The 12,765-nt window shown below is 42.6% G+C and overlaps 1 protein-coding gene across 2 annotated transcripts; it reads right to left on the bottom strand.

Annotated features, from left to right (window-relative positions):
• Positions 1-2,235: 2,235 nt before the first annotated feature.
• On the bottom strand, positions 2,236-12,259 carry TECTB (tectorin beta). Of its 2 annotated transcripts, none has more exons than XM_076338120.1 (10): positions 12,184-12,259; positions 10,131-10,321; positions 9,544-9,686; positions 9,390-9,462; positions 6,494-6,597; positions 6,334-6,417; positions 5,972-6,134; positions 3,909-3,978; positions 2,930-2,962; positions 2,236-2,442 (listed from the first exon to the last, which is right to left on the bottom strand). In XM_076338120.1, exons 1-10 carry the CDS (start codon positions 12,257-12,259, stop codon positions 2,390-2,392), a joined length of 990 nt encoding a protein of 329 aa, XP_076194235.1. In that variant the 3' UTR covers positions 2,236-2,389. The 2 variants fall into 2 exon arrangements, with proteins under 2 accessions (XP_076194235.1, XP_076194234.1); XM_076338119.1 differs by lacking the exon at positions 12,184-12,259 and adding an exon at positions 10,397-10,437.
• Positions 12,260-12,765: the final 506 nt, after the last annotated feature.

Here is a 12,765-nt window from a genome sequence, read left to right as displayed (position 1 = left end):
GCAATCACTGCATTTTCTGATACTGGCAACATAAATAGTATCTGGTAGAATAAATAGTGACGAACCGTATGCAGGTTAGGAATAATGAAGGCAAATTATAGTCCATATTTTTTTATGCAAGCTATTTAGAATGGACAACTTGTGCTTTCTTAAGGAACAGTACTTCTGGAGCTGAAACCTGTTCATATGTTGCTGCCTTCTCTGGCAGATAGACTTTCCACAGTCACCCCTGGGAGCTGTTTTTCAGTTGTGGTTGGTTTGTTTGTTTGTTTTTAGCAATAAACCATTTCTGGACTGTAGGGAGATAGTGATCCAGACTTGGATTGGTGATAGGGCTTTGCCCATCCTGCAACCGCAGCTTGCTGGCTGCATGAGCCCCGCTCAGTACAGTAACACGCACGGGAGATACGTATGCCCAGAGGCTCCATCCCACGGTGGGCAGGGAGGCGGCCTGGGAATTTGCAGCCACACTTTACAGCTGCTGCAATCCTGCAAGGTTTGTTCCAAAGCAACACTTATTGCATAATCAGGAAGAAAATTAATCAACCTACCAAGGAAACTCAGTTCAAGGCTTTCTGCACAAAATAGCCATGATAGGAGAGCAGTGACTGTTGCAAAGGCAAGGCGAAAGAAACAGGCTTTGGAGAAGAAACCGGTGTGTTAATCTCATTTGGCAAGGACAAGAATTTGAACAGGTAAAACCACTTGGCAGGTGTTGAAACTTGGGGTGTTAGTGGGAGGAGGGAAGGGGAAAGGGAGGCAAAGCAGCAAACGGGAGAAAAACCTGCAGGGTCATTATCTCTGATCAAAATGTCCTGTGGTACACAAAACATTCAATAGCTCTGCTCTGCTTTAGAAAATTGTACCACTAAGAAATGCCTCGAAGTGACAGATCTTCTAACTCTGGTCTATCTAAATCAGACAATTCTGTCAAGAGAGTGCCCTCTGTTGTATGTAATGGCTAAATGCATGCCATCACAACGCACCGTTTTTCTGCAGGCGGTCGGGGTGGATGCTGTCTGCTATAATTTCAGCTTCTAAACAGCTTTAGTTTTCTCAGTTACTTATAAATACGTATGGACTGAGATTACACCTAGAGGACCAAATAGAGTCCATGGCAAGGGGGATCTGTGTGTATTTGAAAACTGTGGCTGTAAGATATGCATGTTCTTGCTCTGCATTATCTTCATAACAATGAGGTTTCAAAAAGAACAGGGAGCTTAAAATCCTTAATTTAATCGGATTATTCAGGAGGTTTCCTCTCTACAAACAATAGCAAAAATTCTGTAATGTGCTTATGCTGCAGTATGTACAGACACAGGTACCCCCACTGTGTTCGTTAATAGGAAGTGTAACAGCTGTAGTCATTCTTCTCTCTTTCACATTTAGGATCCTGGAAGTTTCATGGAAAAGGCCTAGGAATGTTTCTTACACTTTCAAGAGTTTTGTTCAATATTGTTTTAATAATTACTGGAAATAAGGAACCTACCATCACTCTTGCTGGGAAATTGTTTCATGTCCTGATATTTCCAGCTCTTTAGAAATCACAGTTTCCCTTTCTAGTGATTTCTTCTTGCTGTTTAAGAGCTGTTGTTACTCAGGTACAGAGCTAACACCTGGACCCTGTTGTGTCTGACACCAGCTATGTCTTCAAGGAAGTGTAAAGCTCATTAGCTTGTTTTCCAACCTCAGATGTGCTTAATTTGCATCTACACCATGTAGCTATCCAGTACTGAGCCTGTCCAGTCAGCAAGACGTCCTACTCCTAACAGTATTGTACCTACTGCAGCATGTGTCGTACTCTACTTAACCCAACCAATCAATACCTGACAATGCTAAGAAGCAGGAAAGAAGTGTCAGGTAATTCTGAGGACCTTCTAACTATTGCTACATAAAAAGCATCCTTTTCTCCCATCCTTGATGTGTTAGGTTAGTTTTCCTCTTGTTCAAAGGCTTCGCAGATCAAGCTAGGACCTTGCAAGACCAGGCCTGGAGGGGAGTTTGGTACCACACTGAGACTGACAGGGAAGGGGGACCCTGAAGGTAAATTTGGCATTGAAAACTGCTGAGTTTGCATATCCCTATGTTCCTTATAGAAACAAGTACTGTTGCATCACAACTCTTTCAAAGGAGGCATCAGTAGAATACATAACTCTTGGGTTTTCACTAGTTTAAAATGCCTGCAGAGAGTGGGGAAAGGCAAATCTGCTTTAGGATTCTCCAGTATTTGAGGCACAAAGCTCATGGAATGTTTTATTTATCTGGTAAAATGGTGCACAAGGATTTTTTTGTGACTTTCATTTTTCCTCTGTAAAATAAACATCTTTAGTAAAGAAGTCCAGGTCCAAAGAGGATTGGGAAAAGTTAAGAAACACAGCTGGGCTGTGTTTTATAATAAAACAGCACAAAATCCAATCGCAAAGAGTAGGAGGAAGATGATATCTGCAAGAGAAACACAGACTAAATGTGAGTACTTCCCTATCAGCTGCCTTTCATGTTCTCTTCCCACCCCCATCAATGCAACTGCATGCCCCTAATGTGGCTCTGTCACCATATCAAGTTTTAACAAATAGAATTTGAAAGGCCTTTTTCAAACCCTCTCCAAATAGAAATGCTTTCAGACATCTCTGTTAACCCGGTGAAACGTGCTTGTTTCTTTTTGGGAAGAGGGTGTGAGAATAAGAGAAAGTAATGTTCAGTATTGGAAGTTACTGGTATGATTTTATTGTCCAGAGTGAGGGATGTGCCAAAAGGAGGAAAACAAAGTGTATAATGTTGAGAAATAAAATTTCATCTTGAAATATCTCCCTTTCTGTCAAATTTACCAGATTTTTCAGCTCTTTCTTTGAGCTATGGGTTTTATGTTGACAGAGTCACTCAAAATCCATATTTGGGATTGATATTTTCATTGTCATACTTTGCTATTTACCTGAGACTCTGTAAAATCTGGATAAACCTTTGCCTGTATAAAATAAGAGAAAAAGATAACATTGGGATGGCATTTTTAAAATAGGGCAAAGTGCACCAGCGTGCTTTGTAAAAGCTGAATAGATAACATTTGCCACATCTTGAAATTCTGGATATTTCTTCCTCCTGGCTTTACTGTCTGAAGTTATAAAAGGATCCTCAGTTCTTTTATCTTCTAAAATTGATGGGGTTTTAGTGGTGCAACATACTGAATTGTAATAATGCTGCTTTACATGTATTTGTAATTTTAAATTGGCTTTCAGATTGGTGTGGATGTAGTTGATAAACTAATATAAAGGGCTCTAGTGAAAACATGATTTAGGCATACCTTGTTCCAAGGACCTGTTTCAAAAGATGTACTGGATCTGCAGAATTAAACCAGCTCAGGGAGAAATTCTTGGTGCCTCCAGGAGGCAGCAGTTAGAGAAAACAGGCATTGTTTTATAATGGGGAAACCTGATGGCCGTTCAATTTGTGTATCAGGAGGGATAGGCACGAAGGGTTAACCTACCAGAGTTATGGGTATGCTGAAGTACCAACCCACAGTGTGAAGAAAAGCTTTCTTGCTGCTCCTAAGCCTGACCTCTCTCCCAGGCATGTGCAATCTATCAGAGCTTGTCTGGGCTGTTGCTGAGGTCAAATGCAGGTGAGCAGAGTTTACATTGCTAACTTGGTGTGTAAGTGGTTTGGCCATTTATCATTAATGCCAAATGGGTCGCTTCACTTACTTTGTAAATGAGGAGAGTTTCACTGAGCTCTTCTGCTAGAGCTCTGAGCCTGGAGGGGACCAACTTCTGTTCAAGACTCCTGCTGGCATGGGGGAAAGGGCTCTGACAGAGGCCTTCAGCTCCCTCTGCTTGCTCCTACGCTGCGAGCCACGGGTGGCTCCCAACTTCATTGCTTCCCAAAGGGAGAAACACCCCAGCAACCCAGTCACTTACTGCGTACAGTGATCTCCGCCACTAAAACACCTCCGGTTTGTTCCATGCGCTGTTTTCGTTTGTCGCATGTCTCAAGAGATCAGAGAGAAAGCCATGTATACTAAAAACATTAAAAATAAAAAAATCCAAACCCAATTCTCATGTTTCCAACCAAGGAAATTAAATCTGTGTCAATATTGCTGCATATTTTCTAGGGATTTTTTTTCCTGTAATTATTGGGGTTTTTTTGGTGCAGGGGAGATTTAAGGAGAGTCTTTGCACTGCATTTTCTGAGGATTTTGGTGTGCCACAGCCCTTCCAGTGACTGTCAGTGTAAGTGCTCTTTTCAGTTGTGAGATGGCAGGAGCCCAGATGGGAGTCTGCTTGCTAATCACAGGTCCTCCTGGGCTGCCCTTTCCACCCTGCCTTAAACAAAACTCTTGTCAAGAAAGAAGGGGGGAGCTGAGCTCCATCTATTTAACCCGTGACATCTATGAAGGCTTCTGTTGTTGTTTATTGCTAATTATAATTGTTGCCCACTGGGTAGAAACAGGAAGCACCAAATCCCTTCCATATAGATCATCTCATGTCCAACACTAATGATGCCTGTCACAGCTGACAAGGTTTGTATTGGAGGCAGTGCTCTACAGATTAAAGGTCCTTGTCCGTCTCCTGACCTCTGCAGATCCCCAGCTGTGGGCATTTTTTTTTTTCCAGACTCAGCATGTGGTAAGTCTGGTTATGAGTTGCTTGTAAGCATAGACCCCCAGCTTGGTTCAACCTTAATTGCAGCAGACCACCAGCTGCATTTTTGGGTTGGAAGTGGACTCAGGGGATGCTAGCCTGATCGAGAAATTATCCTACACTGGAGGGTGAGGAGGGAATTCCACCCTGTGCCTGAAAGGATGATGTAGATGTTTTGCAGTACTGTCAGAAAGGCAGATATGGAGTACTGGTTTTGTGTATTCTTTTAACCCTGGTCTGTGGCTGGATAAAAAGTTGAAGAAATCTTTAAAAACAAACAACTAAATCTAAGCCCAGAGTTTTTTATTTTGCCTTTGAAACGTAGAATTTCTAACAATGCATTTTTGTCAAACATGGAAGTTTTGCACAAATCAGTGCCCCCTGCTTAGCACTGAGGCTGGGTAATAAACTGCTATCTTAATTTGGCTCCTGGACTGAGAAGGGGTTTAGAAAGAAAAGTTGGTTTCACAGGAGTGATGCTTTCTGTTCTCCAGCAAGAAATATTTGTTGCTGAAACAACAGGATGTCGGCCAAGGAGTATTTTGGACTTTCATTTCAGGTTAAATAAAATTCGACTTCATTTTATAGCAATGACACATTCATTTCATAAGAGAAAGAATAGCGAAGCTCTGACTTAGTGAAGGAGAGAGAGGGAAGTCTTTAAAGAAAGACACTTTAGTAACCCTCACCCTTGCATCAGTTGGTGCGAGCAGTGCGCACCTCCCCATGCTAAATAACATGCCTGTATAGCACCCCCACCTCATTCCCACCTAAGGTCACAGGAACCTACTCTTTGACCTCAGTTCCTGCTCCAGTGACAATTTGTGTATTTTACACAGAATAGGACGGCTGCAAGAGCAGTAACTTACTGCAGCACTGCAGGATAGCAGAGGGGACTTTCCCTGGGAAGGGGGACTGGGAGATTTCATTTGACTAGCGGTGAGCTTTGAGCCAGGTTCTCCCGCTGCCCCCAGGGTGGCCTCAGCACCAAGGTATTTGGTAAAATGGAAAAAGCTCTACTTTCTCCTTTTTTCTAGGCTTGTGTTTAGCTGTAGCTGTTTGTCAGACAGGACTGTAGTCTGGGATATTGACGAGGACTGAGTTTTTAAAGTGCTACGTTATTTCTCAATACATTTAAACAAGTTGCCCAATGTTGCATACAGCACTTGTGGCATGACAGGGGTCAGGGTGCACAGCTGGCCACTCAGGTTCCCGCATGGCGGTGGCTCCATCTACTGAAAGCTCTGGCACTGGCTCTGCACGCAACAGGCCCTCAGGAAGGTCTCGACATCCTCTGTCTAAATTTAGTACCACGTGTTTCTCTGGGAGGGAGGCCTTACCACTGGACAGGAGAACTTCTCGCTGTCGCAGACATGCGTCTCGCAGTGCAGCCAGACCTTGGACAGCTTAGGGATGTTACGGAAGCGGAAAGCATTGAACTGGAATGTCGCTCGGCTCGTTTTTCCATTCTCATGCACAAGGATGGAGTTGTCTGTGGCACACCTGTGTTGTGTATGGAGAAGCAGCGTCAGAGCCTACATGGCTTCAGTGAAGCATCTCCTGAGGTCTCAGTCTGATGGATGTATTTGCCCTGCTGTGGGCCAGCTTCTCTTTTGCTCCCTCATTCCCCAGCCCCTGACTTTCTGTCATCCTCGGGGCTCGGCTGGGCAGAGGTGCTCCCCTGTGTCCCACCAGCACCTACCCCTTGGTGATCAGAGGCCAGTGGATCTGGTAGAAATACTCTGAGGAGGGAGTTGCCCAGCAGTTGTTGAGAACAACTTTGAACCTGGGGAGACACAAACCCCAGATTAGCAAGGAATGTCCTGATTGCCAATTTATTAATTACTCCTTCTCTTGCCTACCTGTCACTTAAGCCCTTAGCTTCCACTCCAGCAAATATGTCAGAACCAATTTCTGATGTTTCAATGATGAAAGGGGCTTCTTTTATACTTGAAAACTTGGCATTCTTTGAAAGATAAAGAGAAAGACATCATACGTTACTAGTAACGTGCAAAGTAAAGGCATGTGGCAACTTCAGACAGCTCTGAAGAGATGGACTCCAAAAGTCTGGGTTCTTATTACCTGCAAGCTCCAAACTCTACACCTAGTAGTAGGACTATTGCAAGCTCAAGATGGTGTTTAAAAATCTTTTTGTTAATGTTTGGCTTATAATGATAATAAGTGACAGAATTTGATGCTATTTGGGTTGTGGTATGTGTTATATCACAGCATGGGTGGGAAGCAAGCTTGCTGCTGTTTCTGGTACACCAGAGGTGGTGGGGGAAGCTGGTGGGAGTGAGGGACTGGGGATGACTCTGTGGAATGGGAGTGGGGTTGGGAGATGGCCACGTGTCAGGGAAAAGGAATGAAGACAAGCAGAAATCACGTGCCCATACGCAAAGGTTCAGCACTGCGTGATCTATACTTGTGGTGGCCAGCATGGTGAGAGCTGAGGGGGCACGACTGTGCAGAAAGACCTCTGCCAGCTATAGTCATTCATCCGCTAAAAAGCCAGCCTGCTCAAAGTAGTGCAGTGTGAGGTGCTCAGGTGAAAAAGTTTGGTTACAAAAACACTGAAGTACCTACCTTAAATCCTGCTGCTTTTTACTGCATAAGATCATAATGAAGCTAGCACCAGAAACATATAAAAAGTAACATGTTTAGTCATAGCATTGGTTTACTTAGTTAAATCTACACAGCAGGATTCAGGTATATGTAGTTCTGGAGGTGTTGGACTGTCTTTCCCTGATGTGCTTGCTCAGTTCCCTGATACTGATTTTCTTATGTACCTTTCCTCACCTACACGGCAAGGTGGCTGGGAGGCACTACAGTATTCCCACTGCAACATCCTGATAGATTGGATCATAGAATCATTAAGGTTGGAAGAGACCTCTAAGATCATTGAGTCCAACTGTCAACCCAACACCACCATGCCCACTAAACCGTGTCCCTAAGTGCCTCATCTACACGTCTTTTAAATACGTCCAGGGATGGGGACTCCACCACTTCCCTGGGCAGCCTGTTTCAATGTTTAACCACTCTTTCAGTAAAGACATTTTTCCTCACGTCCAATCTAAATGGATGCACTGAAGTTAAGGCTTAAGGCTGTGTTTAGATTAGTGATCCATGGCTGTTAAGTGCCCTAAGAAATTCTTATTTAACTAAAGATTTCTTTCAAAGGAGAGAACTTGCAGAAGTACTGTCACAAAACTCTTATCAGTCCTTGTGCTAAAATGAGTTGAACCTGCTATAGTGCTTCTTTTTCCGAACTCTATTGCTGTACACTGTTTTAGGGTACTATCTTGCTTTTCTTCACAACATGTTTCAGTGTTGAAGGTCTGATTTCCATTCAGACTCCAGTCCCTCATGCTGCCTCACGGTCCTTTGCTGTTAATGGTGTGTCACAAGCTAAAGGGCAGGTAAGACTGAAGTGTTTCCACTGGGTTATGCTGCAGCTTGGGCGCTGCTTCTGGATGAGGAAATGGGCACATGAAGCACCTGGAAGTATGGCCCACTGGAGGCAGACGGCTGTGTCAGGCAGCAGCAGAGATGAATAGCAAGGGAAAATAAATCTTTTACTTCCACTTTGCCAGGAAAAAAAAAAAAAGAACATTTCATTGAAATTAACCTTTTCTCCCCAGTGAAAATGTGAACAAAATAACAAAGGAGTAGTCTATTAGCTTTCTGAGCTTGTTCTGTGCTTGTGCTCAGTGGGAAAATGTCTTAGTAATAGTTCAGCCGCTCACTCCTTGACTCCTGGGAGCCCCATGGCCATTAGAACAAAACAGTCATTCGGAAAAAGAAAGAAAAAAAAAAGTACCAGAGATCCATTGCTCACTGTCCGTCATTTGTTTTTGCAGCCATTCTGTCAGGAGTTGACAGGAGCAGTGTGGTATCTCCTGGAACCTTGCCAGCGTATACTACCAGTGTGCCATATATCAGAAAAAAAGACCACATGGGTTTTCACATGGCATCCCAAGGCTGCCAAAATGTTTAGTGATCAATTGGTGCCCAAAATGCAGGGTGTGGGGGGAGAGATTTCCATCAGTCCACCTTGTGCTATACACTCCCTCCACCTGGCCTATAAATTTAACACAGTATGTTATTAGTTGTGCTTTTTCTAGCTCTGCTAAAATAGAGAGGCGGCTTTGGTGCTTTTGACTGTGCTTTGGTGGAAAAAAGACTCCAGGATCAGGAGCTGGCTGCTCCAGCAGCACAACAGAGCTGTGGGGAGGAGAGGGATTGGCCTGATATACAGGGATGATAATTTGTTGGAAATAAAATAAAATTCCAGCATGACCTAAAGATCTCTGGGGAACACGAAATATCTGTCAGGTAAGAGGACCAGGAAGCAAACTGCAAAAGAAATGCATGGAGCTTTGCTGTATCTATAGAGACTATGTCATAGCAGCAGTGCCTGCAGATGCATGCTGTTCTTTGAGTGGGACTACAAGCAAGTTCTGCTTTTTCTTATAAAACCTGTCAGCATGTTAGAAATGTACCTCTCAGCAGAAAAATCTGCCTGATTTGGAGGGATTAAAAGAGCAGGTGGCATGTGTCTGCTCTGTTCAGTTTAAGTATATCCCTGTCAATCAGCAGAAAGAAGGACCCCTGCAAACCTCGCTGTAATTATCTGTTCCAGGCTAGTAATGTGCTCCATGACACATAAAAGTCAGGAGCAGCAGCCCTTTTTTCCAGCTCTTAGGCTGAAGCCTGTGGAAGGTGAAGACGAAAAGCTGGGTGGTGAAGAGCACTTACAGAGTAGAAGTTGAGGGACAACTGACTTTCAAATGAGCCTGAGCTTCCATTCTTCACATGGACAGTGGCCACCCTGGGGACATAACAAAGTTTCTGTATGAGTGAGACATGGTGCTGAAAACGGGGTGAGGCGCACTCCCAGAAGAGGACATACCTTTGGTCAAAGGCAGCCTGGTTCACCAGGTAGTTGGCGTTGTATGTGCAGGTGAATGAGTAATTCACAGGCTGGCTCTTTACAATTACTGAGGAGTCATTGGAGACGATGGAGTTGTAGAAGTGATAAACGGGGTTCTTAAACTGTGGATGGTGAGACAGAAATGTAGGCAGCACTGAGTCTCTGAGGCATCAAGAACAACTTCGTACTTTGAAACATGAAGATTCTACCTGGTGACAAAACACCATCCCCAAGGAAACACGGTTTTGTAGCTCTTGCTGCAGCATATCGCACATATGCTGTGCTGCCTATATATATATATATATGCCTTACTATATATATGTTCTGTGTAATACAGGTGCAAATGGGCGACTAACACACAGACTAATATCACTAAGCCTGTGAGTATTTTGCCTGTAGATGCAAAGCACGACTATTTGATTCTTCCTTCTCCCTGACACTGGAGTTTGCCTCCTCTTTCCATCAGTACTTAAAGCCCACTCCAAGCTGAAGCAAACGGGACTCTCTCAAGTGAGTCCAGCCGACTTCTGAGTCCAGCTCAGAAATGTTGAACTTGATAGTCTTACCTCTGACTGCGTCCCACAGTATGATTTGTTTTTAGGTGACAGGTCCGGGATTATGAATTGGTAATATCCTGAATCGTGGATCCCATTGTAGCAAATGCCTCCAAGTGCCAGCTGATTAACCTCCCATCCGTAAGGACACTCCGGAATTTTGGTAATGATGGTTTTAGGATAGCAGTATACCAGAATTACATCTGAAAGGAAAATAATACACCTAGAGTGATATTCAGTAGTGTTTTTCTTTCAAAGAGGTGGGTCTGCACACCTACTTTCCATGGGGATTAAACTTCTGTGAGCAGCAGTGTGTGCTGGAAGGTCCCCTAACGTGAGCAGCTTTTGCTACACAAAACTGACCTTTGGGTTGCTAAATTCTGTCCTCTGTGGAAGAGTTTGGCCTTTGCCTTCTAATCAATGCAGAACTTCATGTAAATTTTTTATCTTTCTGGAATAGTTGATTGAGGAGCAGAGACACTGCTGAGAAACCTGAAGTGAAAAATTGCTGCACTGAAATCTGTCAGATTATGCTGCAGAGCTGGCTTCTGTAACACCACTGACTCTGTAAAAATAATATGGGTGAAGCTTTTTGTTAGGCTTCAGTAGATGTGCACCTTTTTGTAGCGGTGTTAGATCTAGGCCACAATACATATTCCGCCCTTTCTCTCCTTGCACTGGCATTGCAGTGCCAGCGCAAACTGAATTTTTAGAATTCTCAAGTTAAAAGCTAAGATCTAAAAATGAACCTAAAAGCCTAGCACTGTTAATGGCAATAATAAATGAACTGAAAAGCCTAGCCCTGTTAATAGCAATAGTTAATGAACCGAAATCCTAGCCCTGTTAACAGCGATGGTTAATAGCAGTGCAATATGTTTGCAAACATGGTGATTGCTAATACAACCACGAATATTGAACATCATAACTTACAGACCGATTGCTTCATGATAGCAGAATTGGACATTTTTCAAAGAGAATCAGGTAGTAGGAATTTGAATGTCTGATGGGAATTTAAAGGGCAAATATTGACTAACCGTTAGTGACCTGAAAATTGAGAAAGACTTCCAATTACTACAGTCAGAAAAAAGACACCCTACCTGGAATTATTCAATTATTTCTTTTAAAGCCCTTGACACTCTCATTTTTATGATAAAAGCCTGATTTTGCAGCCTTTCCATGTCTGCAGAAGGTTAGGGAATACTCAGAGAAAGTCAAATAGGGACCTTAACAACTCGATCCTTTCTGCTCAACAAACCTTCAGCACAGGCAAGGTGATTCTGCTTGTGTCGATGGTCAGATTTGTAACTCTGGCAACTTTACAGCTATCAAAATTCCTGCAGTTCAGAGAAACTGCTTTTGCAAATGAAGGTACTGAAATAAATGGCTAGAGGGCCCAAATACTTAAGATATACCATGAAATTACTGGCAGTAGTCTGACACCAGTCACGCACATACCAAGCAAACACTCTATATTGAGGCGTATTCCAACGCATTTCTAAAGCACATTTCTTAATTGTAGTGAATTCTACATTATAGGTCTGTCTAGCACCAGATCATTTGAGTTTCTAGGCAGAAATCAGCGTGCAAGTAGGGCCTTAGCTTCAATGATTTTTGTTTTTTCTTGTTTAATATAGCAGTGCGGTTCAGGAGTTCAGCCCAGCACATTCATTCACTACTAGTCATCTGACTGCACTCAGTGGGGCTAAAGCCCAGCTTGGGCAGCGAAGATCTGCTGTATCTATCCTCTGCTATTGCAGATAATTTCTAACTGTTATTGTTTTCTTTGCCATTTTATGCCTGAATTCTGCTTGTGCTTAACTTTATTGCACTATGATTATTGCACAGAGTTAAGCATATGCCTAATTCTCTGTGGGGCTAGGACTTTCATGGTGCTTGCTTTACTGTGCTAGCTGAAAGCAGATCAATAAAAGAAATGTAAGGATTAGCTCTCCAGAATCTACAGTTTAACTTTCTGAAGAAAAACCTTTCAATTTTTAAATAGAAAAAAACCCTCTTTGGCAGCTTAATTACAAGAGAAGATCATAGGAGGCTTAAGTTATTTTACCTGCTTTATTTGGATTGCAAGGCCCCGCAAGAGCTTGAGCCAAGATGACCAGCAGATAAATAGTAAGAGTCACCATTTCTTGCAATGATCTGAGGACACAGGGAATAAAAGCTGAAATTGTCTTTAAAATTGGAAATAAAAAAAATGCATTGGCTGCAGACCCAAAACTATAGCTACTGTTAAACATGTTCTTCTTGCAGAGAAAAACAAATAACATTACTGATATTCTGTCACCCAACTTAATTGCATCTACAGGATAAGTATTTCCAAGACCATTATTATTGCTGCGTCACTATTGTGACAATTTCACTATTTCAGTTTAGTGGTGGCTTTGAATTATTCTAGGTTTTCTTTGTTCTTGTAAAGAGTCTAAACCTAAAGTGTTAATATAACCAAATGAAACTGAAACAATGGGATCTGAAAAAAGAAAGAATAGAAATTACTAGAAGAAATACGATGCAATAACATACATATTGTGCTTATAAATTAAATGCTGAAACTATTCTCTGTGTTGATGGCTATCCTGATGTATATAATCTTAACTTCACGTAGCTCAGGTTTGGTAAATTATGCATTTTCTCC

The sequence above is a fragment of the Aptenodytes patagonicus genome, chromosome 5, assembly GCF_965638725.1.
Source record: "Aptenodytes patagonicus chromosome 5, bAptPat1.pri.cur, whole genome shotgun sequence".
In the NCBI taxonomy this organism is placed as follows: Eukaryota; Metazoa; Chordata; class Aves; order Sphenisciformes; family Spheniscidae; genus Aptenodytes; species Aptenodytes patagonicus.
Note: the sequence above shows the minus strand (reverse complement) of the source record. Positions and strands in the feature narration are given on the sequence as shown.